Source organism: Nannospalax galili, unplaced genomic scaffold (genome assembly GCF_000622305.1).
Source record: "Nannospalax galili isolate Female #2095 unplaced genomic scaffold, S.galili_v1.0 scaffold54, whole genome shotgun sequence".
NCBI classification, from domain to species: domain Eukaryota; kingdom Metazoa; phylum Chordata; class Mammalia; order Rodentia; family Spalacidae; genus Nannospalax; species Nannospalax galili.
The window spans coordinates 11,704,796-11,731,283 of NW_008341028.1; the positions used below are offsets into that span (position 1 = coordinate 11,704,796).

The 26,488-nt window shown below is 43.3% G+C and overlaps 1 protein-coding gene across 1 annotated transcript in view; it reads left to right on the forward strand.

The window, feature by feature from the left end:
• Nucleotides 1–26,488, forward strand: part of Thsd4 (thrombospondin type 1 domain containing 4) — a 694,930-nt gene that overhangs the window by 153,875 nt on the left and 514,567 nt on the right. The window contains exon 6 of the mRNA XM_008836407.3: nt 3,696–3,798. Coding sequence (XP_008834629.1) covers nt 3,696–3,798 — 103 coding nt within the window. The remainder of the gene's footprint in view (nt 1–3,695; nt 3,799–26,488) is intronic.

Sequence of the window (26,488 nt, forward strand, 5' to 3'; positions counted from 1 at the left end):
AGTGAAATCTACCTGATTTGACATAAAAGCAAATGAGGTTTTAATCTTTAAAAAAGATCTCCATTTTTCATTATTAAAATACAGTTTCATATAGAAAAATTCATTTTTAATACAACTGACACTAAGATGCATATGTGTTTCTAATCGATCTGAAGAAGCTGTATTTTTTCTTTCTTAAAACATTTTGTTTATTATTTTTATTTTATGTATATGCATATTGCCTGAATGTATATAAGTGTACCTATGTCATGCAAAGCCCACAGAGGTCAGAAGAGAGCGTCGGATTCCCCTGGAACCGGAGTTATGGACAGTTGTTAGCTGCCATGTGGGTGCTGGAAATCAAACCCAGGTCCTCTGCAAGAGCAGCCAGTGCTCTTAATTGCTGAGCTATCTCTCCAGCCCTATTTTTTTTAATGTATATTTTTCTTAAATTTTATGCAATTCATACAATGCATCTTAGTCATATTTAGACCCCCTCCTCTATCTATGCCCATCCCCTGTATCCTGCCTACAAATTTCATGCATTCTGTCATATATGTTAAGGCCTACAGAGTCAAGTTTGTGTACTCAGACGTCTTTTGGTGTGAGCTCATCCACTGGAGCCTGGTCAGCATATCTAGCATCACTCCCTTAAAGAAGATCAGCTCTCCCTCACCCAGCAGTGATCAGCTGCCAGTAGTTCCTCAGCTAAGGTTGGGGCCTCCTGTCCTTTCCCCCAGTTCTTCGGTGGGTTTTTGTCTGGTTTAGTTTGCATAGGTCTTGTGCTTGCTGCCACCATTCCTACAAGATCATTTGAGCAAGTTCCAGAGGCCTGGAAGACTGTGTTTCCTTGTGGTCACACACCACCCCTGCCTCTTACGATTTTTCTTCCCCCTCTTCTGCAATGGTCCCTGAGCCCTGGGTAGGTAAGGTTTATTATGGGAGTCCTATCCAGGGATATGCACTCTGAGCACTCTGAAGTCTCTTATTCTCTAATCTTTGCCCTGTTGTGGCCTTCTTTGATCATCACCCTTTGTTGCAGGAGGAAGCTCAAGAAACTATATATAAATATTATTTATTATTTTTATTTCATTATTTTATGTGTATGAATGTATTGCCTTAAGGACAGTTTGTAGCCGCCATGTGGGTGCTGGGAATCGAACCTTGGTCCTCTGCAAGAACAGTCAGTGCTCTTAACACTGAGCCATCTCTCCAGCCCCTATTATTTTTATTTTATGTGTATGCGTGTATTGCCTGCATGTAGGTAAATGCACCCATGTCATGTAATGCCCGTGGAAGACAGAAAAGTTTGTCAGAGCCCCTGGAACTGGAGTTACAGACAGTTGTTAGCTGCCAGGTAGGTGCTGGGATTCGAACCCAGGTCTTCTGCAAGAACAGTCAGTGTTCTTAACTGCTGAACCATCTCTCCAGCCCCAAGAAGCTATATTTTTTAAAAATTTCATTCATTTATTTATTTTACTTTTACTTTATTGTTTATTTAAAATTACATATTTACTTTATTTACATATGCATGTGTATGCACACACATGCACATTTGTGTCACAGAATGTATGTGGAGGTCAGAGGACTACTTGGGGGAGTCAGTTCTCTCCTAACCATGTGGGTCCCAGGAATTGAACTCAGGACATCAGACTTGATAGCAAGCATTTTTAGCCATTGAGCCATCTTTCCTGCCCAAGAAGCTGTTCTTTTTTAAACAGATCCTCAGTGGTTCTTTTTCATTCCCAGAAGGATTTGAGGACTGTTGCAGGGACAATGCCTTCTCCAAGTCAACTAACTGATCACATGTTAGTTGAACTTGGCTCTTGAAGAGGTGCATGAAAAACATCTTATTTCAGATCTTAGCTGAGTGTGGTAGTTCACACCTGTAATATAAGCACTTGGGTGATGGAAGCAGGAGGATCAGGAGTTTAAGGACAGCCTTGGCTACATAGCAAATTTGAGGCCAGCCTGAGCTACTTGATAATTTGTCTCAAAAATAAAACCTAAATAAAACAAAACAAGCAAACAAGTAAACAAACAACAAACAAAAATTCCAAAGTCAAATCTCTTCTTGGAGAGAGCTGCTGGTGTCGGGAGGCTGTAGTTGGTGGCCAGTAGGTAGGCTTCCAGAGGGCTCGGAGATGTGCTGCCCCAGTCAATCAATTCCTTGTGGATTGTTAGAGCTCAGCCCACACTTCCTGTCCATCCTGTCCCTTTCCACAACAATTTCCACCATGTTCTGCTTCAAATGGAGTCTTGCTCCATATGGTTTGCATCAGGCCACAGCAGGCTCTAGGCCACCCCGAGGTGGGCACCAGCAGCCTCCCTCTACTGTCCCCTACCAAGCGGGGTATGGTCCCACCTGCCAGGCCTCATTCCTCCCTCTGTTCTTTCATCTTCTGGGAGATCTGATGCTTTGAGTGACTTACAGCAGAATTCTTTATAAGCCCTCAAAGACTTTGAGCTATTAGCAGTTTATTCCAGAGACTTTCTATCCACAGTGCTTTCTCGTGTATGAGGCCAGGCAGCTTGGTTCCCTTCCTTTCAGATAAAACACGTACACTACATTCAAACAGGGTGTAGCTGAGTATTTTTAAAAAGATAAATCATATTTCATCCACAATATGATTTAGAGGGTCTGATCTTATTTTTCATACTTCCTTCATATCACATGCTGCTGTGTACAAACTAGGTAGAAATAAGCCACAAGCAGCCGCCTGTTTCCTTTGAGTATCAGAGTCACCTGGATAAACTTGATAAGATGCAGATTCCTGGACCTCATCCCAGACTTACTGAGGAGAGATCCCTTAGGAGGGATCCAGGGACCAAGATCTCTGGATTCTTTTGCTTGTGTGCTGAAGGTTGAAAGCTCCTGCTTCGGAGGGTGGACAGAATGTAGATGACAAGAGATCAGGAGGACAAGGCAAGAGAGCATGGTAGGTGCCACCCTACCTGGATTTGAATCTAGATTCCACATCTCCTCTCCGCCCAGTTGGATTCATTTATGAGAAATCTGTAAAACTATAGTATTTACCTCACTGGTGGCTGTGAGGATTGAATGAGTGACTTGTGACAGTCATTTAAAAAGGGCCTGGCCATGCTTAGGGCTCCAAATGTGTTAGCTGTGGGCATTTTTCTGTGCCAGGGGAAGGGCACCCACAAAGTCAAATGGATGAAAATGGGTGGCCTCTCTGAAGGAGGGGAGCCACCCAACAGTTGACAGCAGAAGGTTCGAGACAGTGGTTTGCAAGAAATCAACCTGGGGCCAGGGGAGAGGGTGGAGGGGGGGAAATGGAGAGATGGCTTAGCAGTTACAAGCATTGACTGCTCTTGCAGAGGACCTAGGTTTGGTTCCCAGCACCTGCATGGCAGCTAACAACTGTCTATAAATCCAATTCCAGGGGATCTGACAAAATGCTACAGAAGCATTTTACTGACGGAACCATTTCTCCAGCATTTAAATTTTTAAAATTATGTTATTTACTTAAGTAGTAGTAGGCAACCCCAGGCCCAGTGCATACTAAACACGCAGCTCTACCACTGAGCTACACCCCCTAGCCCTCAAATTTTTAATGATAATGACCAGCAAAATTTCAGAAACCCTGGTTTAGTTGGAGGAGGCCTGGTATCAGGAGTTGAAAGGCATCCTTTGATTTGACTAGGGTCACAGAAAGTATGGACACTAACTTCGGACTTCACATCTGCTTTATTAGGTATGTCCAGAAAGCAGCAGAAGTATCCGGGAAGTACAGTGTGCATCCTACAACAATAAACCATTCATGGGCCGGTTTTATGAATGGGAGCCATTTGCAGAAGGTAAGACAGTTGGGTCTGTTTTGCTGACTCAGTCCTGTTGGTAGGAATTATTTCTGTCTGTTTTCTAACCCTGTTGTTTTCTGGTTGATGCTGATGCATTGAGGTGATCCTGGCTGGAGAAAATGTGACTCACAGAGCAAAGAGGGCTGCAAGGGTCTTTACCATTTGTTGCATAGCTCAGGTGACAACTGGACTATCTTGAACCATGGGACATGGGTTGAAATAAGCAAGTTTTCCCATAGCAGGGGAAGGAGAACAGAGCAGGGTTCATAGAATTGGATGGAACAGGAGATTCAAGTGTGAGGTGTGAGTGAGCCATGATACTTGTTAGAAAGGCTGGAGTGTAAACTTAAGGAAGCATGTGGAGTTAATTATTGCTATGATGTTCTCGTATGGGTGACCTCCCACACTATTTCTAAAGATAAAGGAAAATAGACCAAGGTCCCTTGCATGTCACAATGACAATATGAAACTGATAGCACTTGTGGATACTGCAAGATTCATGTTAGTTTATTAAAATTCACATGGTAAGGACTTTGGACTGAGACATTTTCAGTTCTGAGATGGTTCTTAGAGGTAGGCCAAGGAGCAGTAAGTGGTCCAGTAAAGCTCATGGGGTTTCTACACTGACAGCCCAGTTGACTGGAGTCCAGCTGCACAGTGGAGCTCTTTGCCTGGCTATCAATTCTCAGCCTCACCCAGAGGCAGTGACTGGAGCTTCTGGAGTGAACAAAACCCACAGTCCAGAATATTGCAGCTGCATCCAGGGTCTGGAAAATGCTTCAGGAGACATTGATGGTGAGACGTGCTGATAGTAGTGTAGAATTAACACTCAGGAGCCAGACCAGTATCACCAAAACAGGTATTTATTGGCCACCCCTGCCTTTTGGTAGCAAGCAAAAGAGATCAATATCCACTGCCCTGAAACTAGATGCAAAGCCTGCATTTTTCTCTAAGGAGAATTCATATGTTCTGTTTGATTCTCAGATGACCTCATGACCTCAAAATTGTTAGGCACAAACTTGGTTAAAAAAATTGATGTATCAGACCCAAAAGAGAACAGTAAACAGATGAGACCAAGAGCCAGCTGAATGCAAACTCAAGGGTGGGTCCAGGGTTAGAGGGTGAGCTAGGGAAGGAGGTTTAAAGGGAAGTTTGATTCTTTGGATAGAGGTCAGAACATTTCCATTCTTAAAAATACTAAACTGAGTTCAAGATGATATTCTAGTTTGGGTCCTGAAATAGAAAAAGGCCATCATTGGGAAACCTGGGAAATAGGCTGAGTGTGCGGCTCAGTTCACTGTGCTGTACCAGTGTCCGTGTCTTAGGTTTTTATAAATCCTCCATGGTTTGATAGGATTGGAAGAAGTTAGGTGACGGGTATAGAGGTTTCCTTGTGCTATTTTTGAAGTTGTTCTGTAACTCTGAAATGGTTTCAAAATACAAATTTTATTTTAAAAAGGTATTGTACTTTCAATTAGCTAGGTCTTATGCAGATTCTGTGTGGTTTTATGTGAAGACTTCATATGCATAAGGAAGAATGCACTGGTTTAGATTGTGTGCCCCACTCATTTGTGTTCTTTCTAGAGTCTCAGTATGCACCCTTATTTGAAAGGAGAGTTGAATTATCCCAGATATGATTACCTAGGTAAAGCCTGTACTGAAGTTGGGCGGGTTTATAGTCTAGGATGCCTAGTGTTCTCATAAGGAGAAAGCTCACAGGCACAGAGAATACCAAGCTTGGATGAAGGCAGAAACTTATGTACCTGTAAGTCAGGTAATAACACCATGATTATTGGCAACCAGCATTTTGCTTTTTGACTTCCAGCCTCCAGAACTGTGAGAATAAACTTCTGTGTGTTAGGCATCCTTGACTGTGATATTCTGTCATGGTGATGATGTTGGATAAACAAAGGGAGAAGAGTCAGGTTGTGGATCCCTTGGGATCTCCTGGTGTGTCGTTCACGAAGTAGCTTGTTCTGAGGAGTAGGAGGAGGTGCCCTGGAGAAGTGAGACATGTCACCATGATGGGTCCAGGTCTACGCAAGGCAATGTTCTCGGCCCTAGGCACTTAGTGGTGCCACTGAGGAACCTTCTAGAAATGTTAGTGCTTGAGCCCCACCCTCCAGAGATTGCAACTTAATTCGTCTAGGATGCAACCTGGGCTTCTAGATATTTTTTTTTTTTTTAAGATCCCAGATGATTCAAATGGGGCTGAGAAACTTGGGGTTTTGGCTGAGCCACATTCGCACTTTATTGCTAGACTTATGCGTACTAGCTGCTGTCTTGTGATTAACTGGAAGGAAAGATGCATTCCCACAGCAGAGCACCCTGCTCAGGTATTGTGCACACCCCTGTCCCCCCAGAGCTGAAGCTGTGGACTGGATCTTCTCTGCCTGGACAGAATTGTCAGCAGCTAGCCACTTGGCCAAGACTGCAGAGCCTGATAGACTTGGATCTTGATATTAAGAGTTCTAGGCAGCCACAAAGAAATCACTGTGCTGATGTTTGCAGCTGTTCTTGTGGAAGTTTGCTCTTGTCTGGTTTAAGTATCATTCTGTCTTCTCTGTTTATTTTTCCTCCTGATTTGTGCTGTACTGATTTGTGCTGTACTTTAAAGGAGAACTGAAAGGACTTATTAATTGAACATTTGTCTAAATTTATTTTTAGAGAAAATTTCAAACATAGTTAAAAGTAAAAACACTAGTATAAGTGTCCATATACCTATCAATTCAAACAGCTATCAACTCAAGACTGATTTTTTTTTTTTGAGACAAGGTCTAATGTATCCAGGCTGGCCTCAAACTCATAGCATAGAATGATCTTAAATTTCTAATCTTCCTGCCGCACCCACAAAGTGCTGGGATTACAGGTGCCACCATGCTCAGGTTAGTGGTTGATTTTTAAAAACTAATACAGACCCAAATTATGGATAACTACTTGAGTTCCTATTATACAGCACTGTTTCTTACTGGAAATATCAGTTATCTTCTGGCTGTAACTGATAGAATCCAAACTCAATGCATTTAACCAAGAAAGGAATTCTGTTGGTCACATTACTAAGAAATTGAAGGGGTGAGCAGGGATTCCGATTGGCTGCAGTCCAGTGCCCACAGCACCAGGACCCCTGCATTTTCCATGGTTCTTCAATGCTTGGTTCTGTCTACTTCTTTCTCACACAGGTAAGCAGTGGGCTTATGTGGCTTTGAGCATATAGCTGGATGATGATGATGACGAGAGAGAGAGAGAGAGAGAGAGAGAGAGAGAGAGAGAGAGAGTCTTTCCTCTGTCCTACCAAAGATACGTTAAAGCCCTAATCCCTGGTACCTGTGAATATGACCTTGGAAACAGTCTTTCCAGCTGTAATCAGATAAGTTAAGAAGAGGTCATACTAGAGCAGGGTGGTCCTTACCTGCTGTGACTGCTGGCCTAACAGGCACAGGGGCACATGTAAGAACTCAGTGTAAAGACGAGGGGAATATAGCTAAAGTAGAGGCAGATGGGTTGAAGTGCTGGGGCTATAAGCCAGGGGCACTGGGGATTGTCAGCAACTGCTGGAAGCCAGGAAGAAGCATGGAAATATTTTTCACCCAGACATGTCAGCAGGACCCTGCCAACACCTAGACATTGATCTGTGGCCTCTAGAGCTGTGAGAGTTGATTTCTGTTGCCGACTGCCTTGTGTGCTATGTTACACTGTGCTAAGAAACTCACATGTCCAGTGACTTTCAGTGTCAGAAAAACTGTATGGTGATCTTATCTAATCACATTTCTATCCGTGAACCATGTTTTAGGCATTGGGGGAGGTGTCCTTGGGCTAGCTCAGGCTGGCCCTGTTGTCAGGGACCTACATCCCACGAAGCAGAGAAGGGAAGTGGGGATTGGGCCTGATACTTGAACACATTCTTCTGCAAAAATCAATATTGGGGTTGGAGAGCTAGCTCAGCCAGTAAAGTGCTTGCTTTGCAAGCATGAAGACCCGAGTTCACCTCCCAGCACTCACAAAACAGAAAAGACCAGGCATGGTAGCATGTACTTGTAATTCCAGCACTGGAGATGGAGCCAGGCTCTGGGGCTCATTGGATAACCAGCCTAGTCTAATCGGCATGCCCTAGGTTCCAGTGAGAGACCCTGCCTCAAAGAACAAGCTGCATGACCCCCCGAGGAACATTGGCCTCTACATATATATGTACGGGTGCATGTGAGCCCCCTGCATATCTCTCTCTCTCTCTCTCTCTCTCACACACACACACACACACACACACACTCTAGTATGTGTGTGATGACTATAAGCCACTGAGATTTTAATGGGTTAATTCAAATCCTGGTATTTTACAAAGCAAAAGAGAACGCAGAAGGATCCCAGATTTATCAGCCATCTTCTGCAATGTGTCATTAGAAAATTTAGCTGTCTTCAAGATTTACTGGTAATGGTATTTCTCATGTACCTAAGAGAGAAAGAGCCCATGGCTACTGGAGTTACATTTACTTTGGCTTTGTTTAAATAATTCTTCTTCTTCTTTTTTCTGCTAAGATTGTTTTCTTGACTTTCTTCTTCCTCTCAAACGATTCCCAGGCTGAGCAGTGGGAGGAAGACACTGCTAATGTTTCTGTGGGGTGTTTAGGCTTGACACTGGATTTTACATTGGGCTCTGAGCTGTGTCTGGATGTCTGTTGCTATTCACATGTGCCTACTTAGGAAAACAGCTGCACGCATTCAGCCCATGCCACATAGAATAGTAAAAGCGGAGAACAAGCTCTGATAAACACATTAATTTCACCAGATGGTTCTTCTTAGGCCTTTAATCGCATTTCCCGGATACAATGACCTATCTTCAGATAATGCCTCTAGGAATTTTTCTCAGAGCCCTGGACCTTAAGAATGTAAAAGGAGTGGAAGAAGAAATCAGGATGTCTCTGTGTCCTTGCTTGCCTAGGAGGATAAAGGTTTGGAGCTGTCATCTAGTCTTCTTTCACTCGCATACCTGGCTTGGACAATATATAATGTGGTCAACATAGCTTAGAATGGAACAGTTCAATAAGAAGTTGCTGACACTGGAGCAAATCATACAGTAGTCAGTCTCCTGTTATGGATGGTAGATGCATTCCAGGTTTCCAGTGCCTAAAACACTGGATTGTACCGAATCCTGTATATTATGTTGTCTTGTGTACTTTCTCATTGCTGTGATAAAATACTTTTCTGTTGTAATAAAACACTGTGACCAAGGCAGCTTATAAAAGGAAGAGTTTATTAGGCTTACAGTTCTAGAGAGAGAGAGAGAGTCCGTAATGGTGGGAGGCATGGCAGGAGGCAGCTGGAGCAGAGAGCTGAGTTCACAGCTTCCAGCAGGCACAGGAAGCAGAGGGAGCCAGACTGGAAGTAAGCATGGCTGTATACTCTTCAAAACCTGCCCCTAGTGACGTGCTTCCTCCAGCATGGCCACACTTCCTAAAGCTTCCATGACCCTCCCCAAACAGCACAACCAACTGGGGCCAAGTATTCAAATGCTTGCATTTTATAGGGACATTCTCATTCAAACCACCACATTCCACTCCCTGGCCCTGATAGACTCATAACTATATCATAATGCAAAATGCATTTAGTTAAACCTTAAAAGTCCCCATAGTCTTTTAACAGTCTCAACAGGATTCAAAAGTCCAGAGTCCAAAATCTCTTCTGAGACTCAAGGCAATCTCTTAACTGTAAGCCCCTGTAAAATCAAAAGCAAATTACCTACTTCCAACATACAATGGAACCAAATATACATTTTCGTTCCAAAAGGAAGGAATGGAGACACATTGAGGAAATACCAGACCAAAGCAAGACTGAAAACCAGCAGGGCAGATACCAAGTACAGTAGCTCCATGAGACTTTGCTTCCAAAGGGCACACAGCTTTGCTGTGCGATGTCCGTCTCTCTCTCAGGCTGGTACCGCTCCCTGTATGCAGCTTTCCTTGGCAGATGTCTCATGGCTCTGGCATCTCTGACATCTTGAGGTCTCTACAGACTTTACCTTCATAGCTTCACACAGTGGCCTCTCAGGGTTCTTGGCCTCCCAGCATTTTCTTTATACAGTGGGGGACATTCAAACCATCACACCTGGCAAAAGCAACTTAAGGGAGAAAGACTTTATTCTGGCTTACAACTCCAGAGGGATGTTATCCATCATGGTGGGGAAGACACAGCAACAGTCAGGGAAGTCATGGTGGCAGGAGCAGGAAGCTGGCTTGGCATATTGCATTCAGATTCAGAATAAGAGAGTAAACAGGAAGTGGGGCCAGGCTATAAGGCCTCAAGGCTGTGATCTACTTCCAGTGGGTCTAGAACTTTTCTGAACAGTGTCACCATCTAGAGACCAAGTGTTGAAGCAAGTGAACCCATGGGGACATTTCACATTCAAACCACAATGGTTTTTCTATAGGTACATGCTATGACAAACAATTATAGCAATATACTGAAGTATATTTCAATGTAAGTTGTATGAATATGATTTCCCTCTTAAAACATATTGTTCTATTATCTTAGCAACCACAGCATATGACTCTCTCTCTGTCTGTCTCTCTCTCGCTCGCTCGCTCTTCTGCATGTCGTATGTTGTGTGTGGTATGCACGTGTGAGTGTGCAGGTGTATGCACCTGTGCATATGTATGCAGAGTCCATAGAAGGACATTGGGTACCTTTATCTATCACCCTCTGCCTTATCCCCTTGAAACAGGATCTCTCACTGAACCAGAAGCTCATCGTTTTGGTTAGCCTGGCTGTCCAGCGAGCTCTCAGGGATTCTCCTGTCTCCACTTCACAATGTTGGGGTACAGGCACGTGCATCCATTCCTGACTTTTTATTTGGGTCCTGGGGATTTGAACTCAGGTTTTCATGCTTGTACTGTAAGTGCTGTTGCCTACTGTGTCCTCTTCCCTGTCCCAAGTCTTTGTTTTGTTTTTTTCTTGGGCTTTTGTATTTTTGCTTCATGGAGCACACTATGGCTTCGCTTTGACTTCTCTCAGTTGCTCGTGTTAGCAGTCTTGTGCTGTGGGGCTTTATTAAGTCAAGCAAGGTTTGTACACAAGCATTGTGATACTACCATGTGGCGGCTTATCTGATAACTGAGGCACCTATCAAGTGAGACCAGGTGGGAAGTGTATATTGTATGCCTCTGCCTGACAAAGGGACAATTCATGTCCCAGGACGGGTGGCGAGGAATGGTGCCGGATTTCACCATGCTACACAGAATGGCATGCAGTTAAGATTTATGAATTGCTTATTTCTGGAATTTTCCATGTAATAAGTTTTGAAGTAGGACTGACCCTGGGTAACTGAAACTGGACAATAAAACTAGGAATAAGCAGAGACTCCTGTACCTGTTTCATAGGATTTAGGGACTGGTAACACTGGAGTGTCAGGTTTTGCTAGGTTGCTGTTTTGCAGACTGTACCACAGCAGGTATCAGCCCTTTTTATTTACTTATTTATTGGTGTTGGTAATGGAACCCAGGTGTGCATGCTAAGTGTTCCTCCACTGAGCTATACCCACAATTCAGAGATCAGTCTTAAGCCATAGCCATAGGGGCAGATGTGTGTTTGTGTAGCTTAAGTGTGCCTTTAGAACTAAGTTAAAGAGAGCAGAGTTCTAAAAGCCAAAGGTGAGGCCAAGTCAGAAATCAGAGCCTGCTGGTGACATGAACATGGCAATTACTTTTGTAGGGAGTGACTAGCTTATGCTACAGTAACAAACTCCAGTCCTAATGACTTCACCTTAACTAAAGTTTCTCTTGCTCAGACTCCATGGGCGATGTAGTACATGTCCTGCTGATTTGGAGTCCCTGGCTGGCAGGAGCTGCATCTCAATCCAGGCTTTCACTGGGACAGGGCAACGGGACAAATGATCATGTGCAGGATCTTCAAGCTTCTTCCAGGAGGGTCTCTACTGTTTCTGCTCACATCTCATGGGCCAAGGCAAATCATATGCTACACTTCACTTCGAAGGGAGCAGGTTGGCACCATCCCACCGTACACTGAGCAGTAGGAGAAATAGGCTCAGTGACTAGCACAGGCACGAAATTCCAATGCAATTCTTTCTCTTAAATCCCAGTGACTTTTATTAGGCAAGAACAGTAGCTTTTGCTCCAGGGAATATTAATCGTAGCACATAGTCTGTTATATCCACAAGGTGCCAAGGCACCTCTACCAAGTTCTTCCCTTTGATTAAATCTCTACAGAGGCAGAGATGGAATGTTGGTGCCAGGTGCCCAGGTGTGCTGCTGGCAAAAACACATGGTGTTATCAAAACCCTGAGACATGAGGGAGGGAGATATAGGCTAAGTTGTGACATTAAGCTGTTTCCTAGCCTCTAGGCAGAAATGACAGAGGGGACCTTAGGAAAGCAATAAGGCAGTCCCCAGTGCCCTGGTGATGCATCTAGAATGCCCTTACAAGATCCATTCTCAAGACTTTCTCATACATGCTGGGGACTATCTTCCCATGTCTACTTCAGGGTTGGGGGTCTTACTAAGGAAAAAAGGCAAAGTTTGGGGGACAACCTCTTTGAGAACACAAAAGGCTGATTTTGTTTTCTTACGCATTACCTTTGAGTCAGTGTTGAACCCTCAGGTAGTAAGAAGTCCAGCAGGAAGGTAAGGATGTGAGACTCTGGCTTAGGGAGATTCCTTAGTTCTGTCGGCCCATATTTATAGTCATTGACCTCTGTAAGATACTTGGATAAGACTTTTGGCAGCATTTGGAATCATAAAGTGGATTGTATAAAGGCCAGGCAATGAGCTTTATATCATATCAACAAAGCCAAAGTAAGAGGCTAGGGTATAGCTCAGTTGGTAGAGTGCTTGCCTGGCATGCATGAAACCCTGGATCTGATCTGTAGCACTGAAAAAAAACAGGTATGGTGGCACATGCTTCTAATCACAGCACTTGGGAGGTCATCTTGGGATACATATAAGTTTAAGGTCAGCCTGGGATACAAGAAAAGGCTCAACCATTAAAGGAAACTGGGAAGATGGTCCAGTGGGTAGGAGAGTCACCAGGGTACAATAATCCCAAAGTATTAAAAAGAAATATATAATTTATTACACTAATAAAACTTATTATTTATAAAATCCTCCTGATACATACGCTACAGTGAATGTTAGGAACTGAATGTTTTAGTCCCTCAGAAGTTCATGTATTGAAGCCCTAATCCTCATTAGGGATCTATTTGGCAATGGAAACTCTAAGTAAACAATTATCGTTTAAGCATGGGGTCTAGTGGATGGGTGGGGGCTTATCAGATAGGTTAGTGTCTGCATGAAAAGAGGAATACACACTAGCAGTCTCTCTATGAAGAGACGTGAGCACACAGGATGGCAGGTACCAAGAGGGAAGGGAAGAGGCCCTGGAACAAAACCCACCTTTCTAGTAATTTGATCTTGACTTCGAGGCTCCGGAACTGTGAGACATAAATTTCTATTGTTTACGCTACCCAGTTTTGTATTCTGTTATGACAGCCTACACTGACTAAGACAATGAGAATCAAATAAGATGATTTTAAAAATTCACTTATATTTTATTGAACACCTGCTATTCATGTACTTGACGTAGTTCTAGGTGCTCCCTCATTTATCCTCATGGTAACTTAATGAGCTAATACTGTTATGATTGTCATTTCATAGAGGTACAGAATAGATAAATAATTTGCCCAAGATCAGCCAGCTAGCAAATGATAGAGCCACTCAAACTTGGAAGTTTGTCCATGAAGTCTTGACATTGGTGTGTATGGGTCACAAAGCAGCGTTTTCAATATTTTATTTATTAATATTTTAATATTTTATTTATTTTTATTTTATGTGTATGAATGTATTAGCTATATGGATGTAAGTGCACCCATGTTGTGTGATGCCTGTGGAGGTCAGAAGTGGCTGTCAGATCCCCTGGGACTATAGTTATGGATGGTTGTTAACCACCATATGGGTGCTGGGAATTGAACCTGGATCTTCTGCAAGAGAAACCAGTGCCCTTAACCACTAAGTTATCTCTCCAGCTCCCAAGAAGAAGCATTTTAAAGAGAATGGTCAACATGACTGAATGCTGCAAGAGTTCAGGGAAAATGAGGACTCAGAAAATAAATCCTGAGTGGGTAATTACCCATTCAAGAATGTTCTAGAATGTTGCCCATTCCACTACTGGAAAAAAGTTAAGGAGGGTAACCAGGGAGGATAGCCATCCCATAAAAAGGGTCTGCCACAAAGAAGGCATGTTGAGAGTATTTTCTGGGTTAAGGAGAAAGAAAAAGGTTTGTTTAGAATGGTATAGAGATGAGGGTGTATGTAGCTTCAGAGAAGGAGGTCTGTGCAGAGGAAGGAAGAGTTTAATAGAAACTGTGAACCTGTTCTCTCCTAAAAGAAACGATTCAAGATGGGTACTTCCTTTTCTTCCCATAGAATGTGCATTATTGCTTCTTTTGCACACGACTAAAGAACGCATCTTCACATTTTAACAAAAAATTACTTTGTTGAAGACAAATGAAAGCAAGCAAATGTCCACAACAGCATTGGCTCAAAAGTGTTCCCAGTCCTTTTGTTTTCACAATAGCTCGACTGGAAACAAACCAAGTACCCATCAACAGGATTCTGAATACACTAGTTTTGGTACATTCACACGATGGAGTATTATTTGGCAACAAAAAGGAACATGCTATTGATACATAGGAAAACCTGGATGAAGCCCAGAAATATTATAGTGAACAATGTAAGCCAGACACAAGAGAACATGCTGTCTAATTCCATTCCTGTGATGTTGTAGGATGGGAGGAAATAGGTTATGGTGAAAGAATTCCAGTGTTTGCCTCCGCAGGTGATAGGGAGGAATAGGTGGAACATGATGGAACCTTCTGTTCTCTACCATAACTGGCATGACTGTTAACACAGGTGTTTGTATTTGTCAAAACTCATGGGACCACACACTTGTGACCTATGCATTTTATTGTGTATAAATTATACTTAAAAATTATTCTCAGGCTAATAGGACACACACACACACACACACACACACACACACACACCTCAGAAAAGAAGAGCTCTGGAGTTTCTTTCTTATATTGTCCAAGTATGGTTCTATTTTAGACTCACCTCAAGGGCATATATGTTATGGGAACTATACCTTCATTAGCTCCTGACTTGTATATGGCTGTAATTCTCGAACAAAGATGCCTCTTTCCTCTGAAACTCAATCTAAAGAGTATAATTATCAACAGGTCATATGTTATAAAATTCAGTAGAAACTTTTCTTTCTTCATCTAAAATGTGATTTTAAAATTACCTTCTTTCCCCTTCTCCCTTTCTCTTTTCACTTCAGGAAGGTGACAGCTAGAGCCAGTGTAAGTGTCATCCTTGTAAAAAGTAGTTTAAGATACACCCCCCATCCCCCATTTATTTGAAATTGTCTTTCTAAGTGCTGTTGGAGGAGCAAGAGAATTTTAGGGAAAATTGACTCAAAAATGCAGAGGGACAGTTACAAGACAACTGGAAGGAAGGATGGAGGAAACAGACCTGGCTTCGATTTCGTACCTAGGACCTCAGGAAACACAGGCACCAGATACCAGATGGGACTGCATCAGACTTGAAGAGCTTCTTCATCAGAGTCAGTCAAGAAAGAGAAGAATGCTGAGTGTAGTGGGCACACCTTTAATCCCAGCACTCACTTGGCAGGTGGATCTCTGTGAGATCAAGGCCAGCCTGGTCTACTTAGAGAGTTCCAGGCAGGCTGGGACTAGGGAGCCCTGTGAAGGAAACAATGAGCAACAACAACAACAGAAAGAAAGGAAGGAAGGAAGGAGGGAAGAAGGGAGGGAAGGAGGGAGGGAAGAGGCAATCCATAGTTGGAGGAAAATATTTGCAAATTGTGCTTGAGATAATGAACTCATGTCCAGTTTCTATAAGGAACTCAAATTAACTAGTAAGCAGAAAACATTCTAATTTAAAAACAGGCAAAGGACTGGCATAGATATTTCTCAAGAGAACACATATGAAAGGCTAACAGATATATTGCAAAATACTCAACATCACTAAATGTTAGGGAATGCAAATTAAAACTATCATGTGACACCACCTCATATCTGCTAGATAATACACTTTGTCATAACAAAGCTGAAGGTTAGCAAGTGCTAGAGGATGTGGATAAAGCAAACCTGGTGCACCCTTGAAATTCTGACATAACATGGGGGTGGCCTTCTTTCATTCTTGCTAGATTTGCATCTCTGATGATTGTACACATGGTTCATCCTACATGTGGATAGCATGAAACTGTGTGGATGGCATGGGGCTCTGTGGATGGCATGGGGCTGTGTGACTATGGAGAAGAGGAAATGTAAGTTCATGAGTCATTGTGGAAAACTGTATGGAGGTTCCGCAAAAAGCCAAGAATTACTGTACAGTCTAGTAATCCTGTTTCTATGTATGTAATCAAAGGAATTGAAATCATCATGAGAAGGAGATGCCTGCACTCCTCTGTTCATTGAAGTGCTATTCACATTAGCCAAGATATAAAAACACTCTAAGTGCCTGCCGTCAAATGAGCGTGTATAAAATAAACATGATATGAAAACATTATATATATATATGTGTGTGTGTGTGTGTATAAAATGGAGTGCTATTCTGCATTATAAAAGGAAATCAGGCCACTTGTGCCATCAGGGAGGGGATTGGAGCACATTGTGGGAAGTGAAATAAGATGAACACAGAAAAACATGACATGGTCTTGCTTATATGTGGAATGTAAAAATTCAAACTCACAGTGGCATAGAGAGAACGTAATGGTGGTTACAAGAGTCTGAGGAGGTAGGAGATGAGTAGAGAAAGGCAAAATATTGTCAAAGAGTACAAACTTTCAGGTAGATGGGAGGAGCACATTGTGAGGTGTTGAATAGTAAGTTGGCTATAGTCACTTTAATGATAATGTGTTGTGTTTTACAATTGCTTAACATAGAATTTAAATATCCTTACCACACTAACTTATCTCAAAATCAATGTTTGAGGTCATAGGTGTCTACCCCATAATTGCCTGTTGATAAAAATAAAAGGGTTCACATACATAGTACCATTTTTTAGACTCCCTAAAAACCATAGGGATTTGTTGGGCCTAGGGAATCCTCAACAGAGTTCCAGATCTGAGGACACAAGCTGAATGTGTCTTTTACTGCGATGTGTGTTTCTTTGTTTGTGTGTGTGTGTGTGTGTGTGTGTGAGAGAGAGAGAGAGAGAGAAGTTACTGCGATGTGTGTTTCTGTGTTTGTGTGTGTGTGTGTGTGAGAGAGAGAGAGAGAGAGAGAGAGAGAGAGAGACACCGAGACACCAATTTTATTGGGTTTTTCTAACACGAAAGAGTTTTATGGGAAGACTACCCAGCTCAGAGAACCAACAGGAATTATGGTTCCACACCTCCCCTTACTACCCCCCACCCAATTTAATGTACTGTGTTGTGCCCAGATAACAGGTCCCTAAGAATTTCCATGGAGTCCAGAGAGCATGCAAGAACATAGAGTCTTTATCTGGGCTCGAGCTTGGACTCTCAGACCAAACCAACGTGGTAGATCCATCTGATAGCCCCAATCGCAGAGGGAAGGGGCTTTTTATAGGTTTTAGACAAAGGAAGGAGGGGAATGACAGAGTCTCATCTTAATTGGTTTAAAGAGCCCACACGCACCAACATACTTTTGAACTGATTGGTTACAAAGGGTGCAGCCTTGGAGGGTGCTACCTTCAGGGCTGTGGAATGTACTGACTGCTAGCTTTAGGGCTAGAGGATCCTGTTTATTCCTATAAGGCCTTAAACCTGCCTGGGCCCCCTGGACATGCCCAGGCTTGTCTAGTCTATGACCATGAGACATCACAAAATGGAGGAATCAGTCAAAATGGAGCCAGTGCAGTTTGTCACTCTGGCTCCCTCAAGCCAAGCGATTTATAGAAGCGAATAAAGCAGTTAGTCCTAAAGAGGGGCAGGGGTCTAGGGAGTCCAGGGGAGGGGTCCAAGGAGGAGGGTTCTACACTGTATTATATATGCATATACATATATGTATAAGAAAGCCTATAGACTCTAGTTTGTGTCCCTAAATGTCCTTAAGTGTGGGTCCATCCACTGGAACCTGGGTAACGTACCAAGAATACACCCTTGAAAGAGACTGCCTCTCCCCCTTTCAGCAGCTATTGGTTGCCAGAAGTTCCTTAGGAAGGGTTGGGGTTTCTTACCTATTTCCCCGTGTCTATACTGAGATTTTGTCTGGTTTGAGCTTGTGTGGGACTTGTGTATGTTGTCACCATTGCTGTGAGTTCATATGAGTAAATGACCAGCTGTCTGGAAAACTATTTCCTTGTGGTCATCCACTTCCTCTGTCTCTTAACAATCTTTCTGCCCTCTCTTCCACAATGATCCCTGAGCCTTGGGAGGCAGACATGAGTAAATGACCAGCTGTCTGGAAAACTATTTTCTTGTGGTCATCCACTTCCTCTGGCTCTTAACAATCTTTCTGCCTTCTCTTCCACAATGATCCCTGAGCCTTGGGAGGCAGAAGTTTGATAGAAGTGATCTATTCATGGATAAATGCTCTGAAGCCTCTTGTTCTCTGCTCATTGACCAGTGTGTGTTTCTGTGTTAATCACCATCTGCTGCATAAGGAAGTTTCTCTGGTGAGAGTTGAGTGATGCATTAATCTATGGGTATAATAGTAAGTCATTAGGAATCAGTTTAATAGTATAACTATTTAGTAGAAAACTAATATTAGGTTGTCCCCTATGTGCTATGACCTGTTTATCCTCAGGTTTCAATGTCAGGTATGAGCACCATCCTATGAAGCAGACCTTCAATGCAATGAGAATGTGATTGGTTACTCCCATAATATTTATGCCACTATTACACAGGTGGGTCTATCTTTCCAGGCCAGTTTTTGTATTTCACAGAATTCATGGCTGGGTAAGGTTGATTATTTTTTCCTTGTGGTAGCATGCATAGCACCTTCCAGCACTATGAAAGCTAGCCAGTAGAGATGAGGCTCTGAAGTCAGTACCAGCTTGATTTCCCCTTGTTTACTTTACAACTCATGTATGTAGTGTCTTCAGTAATAGAGTCTTAACATAAGTTTTGATGAGTAACCAAGAGCAGGGGCAATGTGCAGTATTGTTCAAGGCTCTGTGGGCCCCCTTGTCAACTACTTTAAGAGACTCCATTCCTGGCATTGGGATTTTATTTTGTTAGCTTATGGGGACACCAGACTCTTAAGTAGCTTGGCCTAGGCCGCATGCCCACTTCTTGGCTAGTGTATGCTGGTACACCATGGTTGACAGTCTTACAGGAAAAATAGAAGAAATTCCTAGAAAGGAAATTCAAGTGCTGTGGCAGATGCCTGAATGACCAGCGGATGTGGAGGAAACTCAGGCTGAGTCAGAGTACCCACCTTACCTGTCAACAGTCACTTCATCCTTAAGCTACACGAGCAGCAGCTGTTACTGCTGCTGTGTTGCTGGGTCTCCTCTCCCTTGCCCCTCCTCCTCTTCCTCGTCTCTGTTTTCTATTTCTTCTTTTGTTTTTTGCCTTTGTGTGTGTGTGTGTGTGTGTGTGTGTGTGTGTGTGTGTGTTGTGTGTGTGTAGTGTGCTCATGTGGGTGTATGCACATTCTTGTGTGTGTAGGTGCATGTGTGTGTGTATATGTGAGCACATGTGGAGACCTGATGTCAGGTGTCTTTGTTGATTATTCCCCACCTTATTCATGGAGGCAGGACTCTCAAGTGAAACCAGAGCTTACTGATACCACCACTTCAGCTAGAAAGCTCATTCCTGGGATTCCCTGTCTCTGCCTTCCCAGTGTTGGAATTACAGGTGGCTACCATGCCTGTCTAGTATTTACATGGATTCTAGGATTCCAAACCCATGCTTGAGTGGCAAGGTTTGTTTTGTTTTTGTTTTTTTTTTACCATCAAGCCACCTCCCAGCCCCTTGGAGGGCTTCTTAACACCTTTAGAGGATGATTAGAATTGTGATCTAACATGGGGGTGATGTTCTTCCTTTCTTGATGTGTGTGCATTTCTGAAGATTGTGCCAGTGGGTCTCCTTGTGGATGGGGCCATGCGGCTCCCCTCTGCTTCCAGTCATTCTGTTGGTATAATTCTGCATGAACAGTGTGCATGTACATAGGCCACCGCCTTTTGTGTAAGAGAAGTCAAAGGAGTTTTTGATGACTCTGTTCCCTCTTTCCAGCTTTTGTATTCCTACTCAGTGAACTAGCTCCCTTCCTCACACCCCCACATTATAGATGCAGAATGTCTCTAGAACATGTCTATTGCGTGCCGCTACTGTTCTTCCTGGAGAGGAAGGTGAATGCAGGAGGAGGCCTATGGAATCACATACCTTTCTAAGGAAAATTTCGGATGTGGAAAAGGAAAGATCTTTGGAGAGAGAAAATTGCCCCTGCTCTGGGGTATCCTGGAAGGTTAAATGCTTCTTGTAACAGCAGTTTCTTTCCTGGCACTTGAACCAGTGTCATTCTGGATAATTAGTGAAGGAAAGCCTCGAGGTGTGTTTCAACATGTAATAAGCAGATTCGTCTGAATATAAATACTTTTAGGGATTTGAAACCAAGCATAGAACTTAAGCCCATTGTAAAATATTAAATAATGACATTCAAACCTGTGATTTCCCTCTTCTCAGAAGTCAGCTTTCTGCAAGGACTACCTGGAAGTGTGGCTGGTCCGGATGGATGGACCTGATGTCTTATGCCACAGTGGGCCCAGTCTATGGATGTAGGGGCTCATAAGGATTATATGGACAGTCCAGGTCACAGAAAAAAAATAGATTCAATACAAGGTTATGAGGACAGGGGAGATGGGTCAGACAGTAAGTGCTTGTCTTACAAATGTGAGGACCTGAGCTCAGATCCCCCAGAACCCACATAATAATCCAAGAGCTGTGGTGCATGCCCATAATCCCAGCACTTGGAGATGGGAGGTGGAGACAGGAAGATCCCTGGAGGCTTGTAGGCAAATTTCCAGGCCTGTGAGAGACCCTGTTTCAAACAAAAGGTAAAAGGTACCTGAGGACTGATACCCGAGGTTGTCCTCTGACCTCCACACATGTGCCACAAGCCCACACCCATAGTTACATGTGCATGCATGCATATCCACACCCACAATTGTGCACGCATGCACACACACCCCTATTACCTAAGCATAGCCTGCTGAGCTGACAGCAGTTGTGTGCCTCAGGGGCCACTAAGGAACTTCCTCCTCATGCAACCAAGCTATGACTGATTCATTTTCTTTAAAAACAAATGTGTTTGTACATGAAGGCTATCAAGACTTTTCCAGGAAATCCTGGGATTCTGTCTTAAGCACTTGTGGCACCTGAGACTCTGTCTTAATCTCTCATGGCACTCTCCTCTTACTCTCCCAGAGGCTATCAGGTTGTGGAAAAGCGTGTCCTTAAGGAGTGGCCTAGATCTTTCCTTGCATCTTGCGTGGATGCTGAGATATTCCTATCTGGCCAGCAATGAAGGATTTTTGGAATGAGAGAGCTTACAGCTAGAAACTGACCAATAGACAGGCAGTTTATGTTTAAATTGGAAAGTCAGCACTCCTTTCACAAACTTATCAGACATTCTCCCCAACTGACATAATTTATTCCTCAAAGTTAAATAAGCACCCATCCCTGTCAGTCTCCATTTCTTAGAAATAGCAGAGAGAATATTCCATGAGTCAGTGGGACTTGCTTTCAAAGGCTTAAAGGGAAAATCCCATGTATATGTATAGTTCAATGAAGAAGGGTCTAAATGTGCCTCCTCCTTGTACCCGGGTGAAGTCAGCCTCCACCCGTTCTTATCTGTCCATGTAGTTGGCCCTAGAGTGATTATCTATAGCCTGGCTTTGGAACCCTGCTCACATGAAGACGCAGGATCCCCACTCAGATAAAAAGCGGCTAGCTTTTCATTCTGGATTCTCATTTCACCAGCCTGTGACTATTTCTCCTACCATCACCCGATTCCTGTGGTATGGGGCATGCTACATGTTTACCATTTTGACTGTTCTCTTAGCATATAGTACACAACTTACAATAAACAGGTCTTCTCGTTCGTGCCAGGCCTGAATGATGAGCTAGGCTCAATGAGTATCTGGTGAGTGATTAGTGATGTCTTTCATGAACATGGAAAGGAGAAATAGTAACACATCTGTTGCTTCTGCAGCTCTGTAGTTGTTTAAATCATGCTTATATAGGTAGCAATGATCTCACTAGTTGCTTGAAAATTTGGGATGAACCTATATCCCTTATAGGACAGGGATGAAATTCTTTTTATTTTATTTTTTTATTTATTTTGTGTGTGTGCATGTGTGTGTGTGTGTGTCTGTGTGTGTCTGTGTTGGGAGGAGACAAGGTCTTATGTATCCCAAACTAGCCTTGAACTCACTGCATAGTAAAGTTTGACCTTGAACTTTGGATCTTTTTGTCCCTACCTCTAGTAATGATGGGATTATGGATGTGCACTACCACATCCAGTGTATGTAGTGCTGGGGTTTCATGTATGATAGGCAAATACTTGACTAGCTGAGCTACATCCCCAGCCCCAGGGGTGAGATGCTTAGATAATCAGTAAGTTAGACAGGTAATGCCGTAAGTTTTACTACCAATGTCTATATCAGGCTTCTGATTCTTAAAATACAGTGATGGAGGAGAAGCTAGGGCAAATAAATATGAATACATGCCATTGTACATATCTAACATGGGATCACATTTTAAAAGTAAAGAAAAACCCAACAATATATAGCTGATTGCAAGAAGGCTTAGGAGGCCTGACAGAGGAAGGCCTCCTTTTTAAGTATAATCCTGTGTGTGTGTGTGTGTGTGTGTGTGTGAGTGTGAACATATATGTAGGTATGTAGGTGCATGTTTGCCTGGGTGCAGGGGTGTGTGTGAGGATGTATGTGCGTGTGTCAGTCAGAAGTCAATTTCAACCTTAGATGCCATTCCTCAGGTGTCATCCACCTTGTGTTTTGAGACAGAGCATCTCACTGACTTGGTGTTCACCAAGTAGGCCTGCAGACTCCAGATGTCTGCCCATCTCTGTCACCTCAGCACTGGATTGGCAAGTGTATACCATCATGCCTGGCTATTTTACATGGGTTTTGTGGACTGAACCAAGGCCTTCACATTTGTATGGCAAACATTTTTCCCACTGAACCACCTCCCTTATTCCTCTTAAGGTAATCTTTTAACCTAGGGATTTTTTTTTTGATGGGGACACTGTGTCTGAGGAACTGAATCAAGGATAGTTTAAAACACTGGACCATCTCTGACATCTATTTTTCACTCTGTTTTTTACTGTATTTCCTGTCTGCATCTGAGACTGTATCTGTTGCAGCAAGATAGAATTCAGCTAGCAGCCATGGTTGGTACCTGTGCTGTTCTGCTTCGAAGCCCAGCTGTGGTCAGCTCTGCCCTGAGAGCTCTGTCATCAGGTTCTGAAGTCACGTGCGTTGGCATCGCCTCTCAGCCGCAAGTCTGGCCTTTACCAGCAAGTAACTATTGGAGGTTCCTTTAACCTATTGCTTTGTAACAGAGTATATACAAGAATTTGTATTTCTTTAATGTCGTTAATTGGCCCTGGACTGCAGTTCACACTCATTTCTCTTGAACCCAAGAGACATTTCTAGATTTTCACTTTTCTCTTTCTTTCCTGTTCTGTGATTGCCACTATTTATTTTGGGTCTCTCTTGGCCTCTCACAGTGTCCTCTGTGCTTGAATGGCCCCAGGAGGTAGGCATATGTTTCTGATCCTTTAGATGCAAATTCTCAGGTGGCACCCATGCTGTTGCTCTCTAAGCAGATACAGTTGTTACGGGTCCACTGCTCAATGAGTAATGTCCAATTGTCAATTCGTTCTACCATTCTTTTTTTGGCATGCTGAACAACCACCACCATTACCACCACTACCACCACCTATCATAACTTCATTGACCAGCACGCTCCGTCATATTTAGGTGGTCCAGAAATAAAACAGGGGGGACTGGGAATATAGCTAAGTTGGTAGAGTACTTTCCCAGCATGCACAAAACCCTGGGTTTGATCCCCAAGCATGGTGGCACACCCCTGTAACCCTAACATACAGGAGAAGACAGGGGGACCAGAAAGAATCTCATCCCTGTTTAAGGAATATCCCAAATTTTCAGGCAGTTATCAAGGTTAATTGCTAATTATGTAGGCACAATTTGAAATTCAAGATTGAATTTGGAGCTAGCCTAGGGTATATGAGACCCTGTCTCAATAAAAGCATGGTGGCACATGCCTTTAATTCTAGCATTTGGGAGGCAGAGAGGCAGCTGGATCCCTGTGAGTTTGAGACCAGCTTGGTCTACATTGTAAGTTCCAGGTCAGCTGGGGCTACAAGGAGAACCTGTCTTTAAAAAATGTGGGGAATGAGTTTAAGAGTTCAAATAATTGTACAGTGTTTCATATTAAAGAAAAACAGCAATAGAACAGGGAGAAGTGTCCTCTAAATTCTACTTTTGAACTCCAGACTGTTAGAAGCCGAGATTTTCACATTGTAAATGATTCCTAACTGGCTAGTGACTTGAAAGTGACGCTTCCAACTCAGGATCACTCATCAGTGATCATAAGGAATGTTTAATTCATAAGGAATGTTTAAGGAAGCAAAGCTCCGTATGGCTGATCTTCATCTCTGAAATTTTGGGGGGATGATATTTCTTTGTGAGGCCAGGCTAAGGACAGTGAGCAGTCTCCCCCAGGAGTCAGGGGCTGACCTTAGGAGTGATTTGAGGGGCAGCTTAGGGGGCTAAATCAGGAATGGCAATGGTGGGCAGCACTGGGCAGACAACTCTCATCACAATAGAACAGCAAAAAATTGGCAGAGCAACCAAGGATTTCACATGGTAATTGGATTAATATATTTTGCCTTAAATTTATATTGTGTGCACTACAGTTTATTGGGCTCAATTGCGTTTTATCCAGAGGATTGATTTGACATCTGGATTCATCCCAGAAAACCACTTCCATGTAGAGTCATGAGCTAGCAATCCTGTTGCAGCTTCATCAAGCAGCCTGCTGAAAATAGGTCAGACTTGGGGCTAGAGAGACGGCTCAGTGGTTAAGAACATGTTCTGCTCTTGTGAAGGACCTGAGTTTGGTTCCCAGCAGCCGTGTTCCTGTAACTCCAGCTCCAGGGAATCGGACTCCCTCTTTTGGTCTCTGCAGGCACCTGTACTCTGTACTCCTTTTCACAGACCCACACACAGACACACATATACAAATACATAATTAAAAATAAAATAAATAGAAAAATAAGTCAGCTTTCCACAAGACAGTAGAACTTAAGGTTTGAGGAATGTTTTTGGTGCATGAATGACTATTTTAAGTTCCCCTCACTCTGAATCACAAGGCCCATCCATCATTTAAAAAGGGAGAAGATGGAGGAGTGAACTTACATTCCAATGATTCAAGTACCCTCTTGATGCCAAGAAAAGTTAGAGTGGGGAAGCAGAAGAGATGTGGACAGCCCAGATTCCATTCACTGAGGTTATGTAATAGCTCATCATGTAATAGCTTTGGCTCTGGTCCAGGGAGCATGTAGGTATTGGCGGCTTTGCATGCTTAATAAACCCCCATCAATCAATCATGGCGCCTTGTCCAACACCCGGTTGCCGTGTTTGTTTAAGCTAGCTTTGGAGATTGTATAAGTAACATTAACAACCTGCTCCCCCACTCCCACCCTTGGTGATAAATGGCACCTTTTAAACATCCTACAGCATGTGAAGGAAGAGCACATGATGTGAGGGTGTTTATACTCTGTGTTCTTCTGGTTTACATGGTATCTCCAAGGTGGAGTGTGAGGCATCTCACCCACCCTGGCTCCCTGAACCTCTGTCCTTCTCAATCAGCTAGTGTCTCGCCTCGTGGAACCTGGCAAGGGCGTGGGGGGCGGGGGGGCTGCCAAGTGAAACTGTGACTCAGGACTGGACAAGCGAATCTGAGTTCACACAGAAGGCAAAGGTGCACTTTTCCACTGAGAATGAAAAGCCTGCGGTGACCTGTTGGCACTGATTCTTAAGCCACCTTTTGTTCTGGGCAAACATCAAATCCTCTGATCCTCCTGCCTCTACTCCCTGAGTGCTGGAATTGTAGGCATGTGCTACCACGCTTGGTTGGTTTATGCAGTGATGGAGATAGAACCTATGGTTTTTATGCATGTTAGACAAACGCTTTTCCAAATCTTGGGGCAGCAGAAAGAGCTTCCAGCAAAGGACACAGTTCTTGGGCACATGCCTCTGCTTCCTGGGATCACAGTTAATTATGTAGAAAATTAAGAAATTACTTCCTCCTGTTATGAGGGTCCAGTGAGATGCTGTGTATAAAGATGTGTATAAGTGTTATCATCTACTCATGATGCTAGAATGTCTGTTGCATGCATGACCTCTTAGGTTCCAAGAGAGAGGCAGACCAGGCACTCACAGACAGAGTGGGGAGGGCATCCCAGGAGGAGGGAAGAGCAGAGGCAGAATGTCCAGATGGAAAATAAAGAATGAGTGTGATAGTGCCTGCCTGGAATGCCAGCACTTAGGAGGAGGAAGCAGGAGGATCAGGAGTTCAAGGCTAGCCTGTGCTACATGAAAACCTGTCTTGAGAAAAGCAAGCGACAAAGACGGGGGGGGGGGGG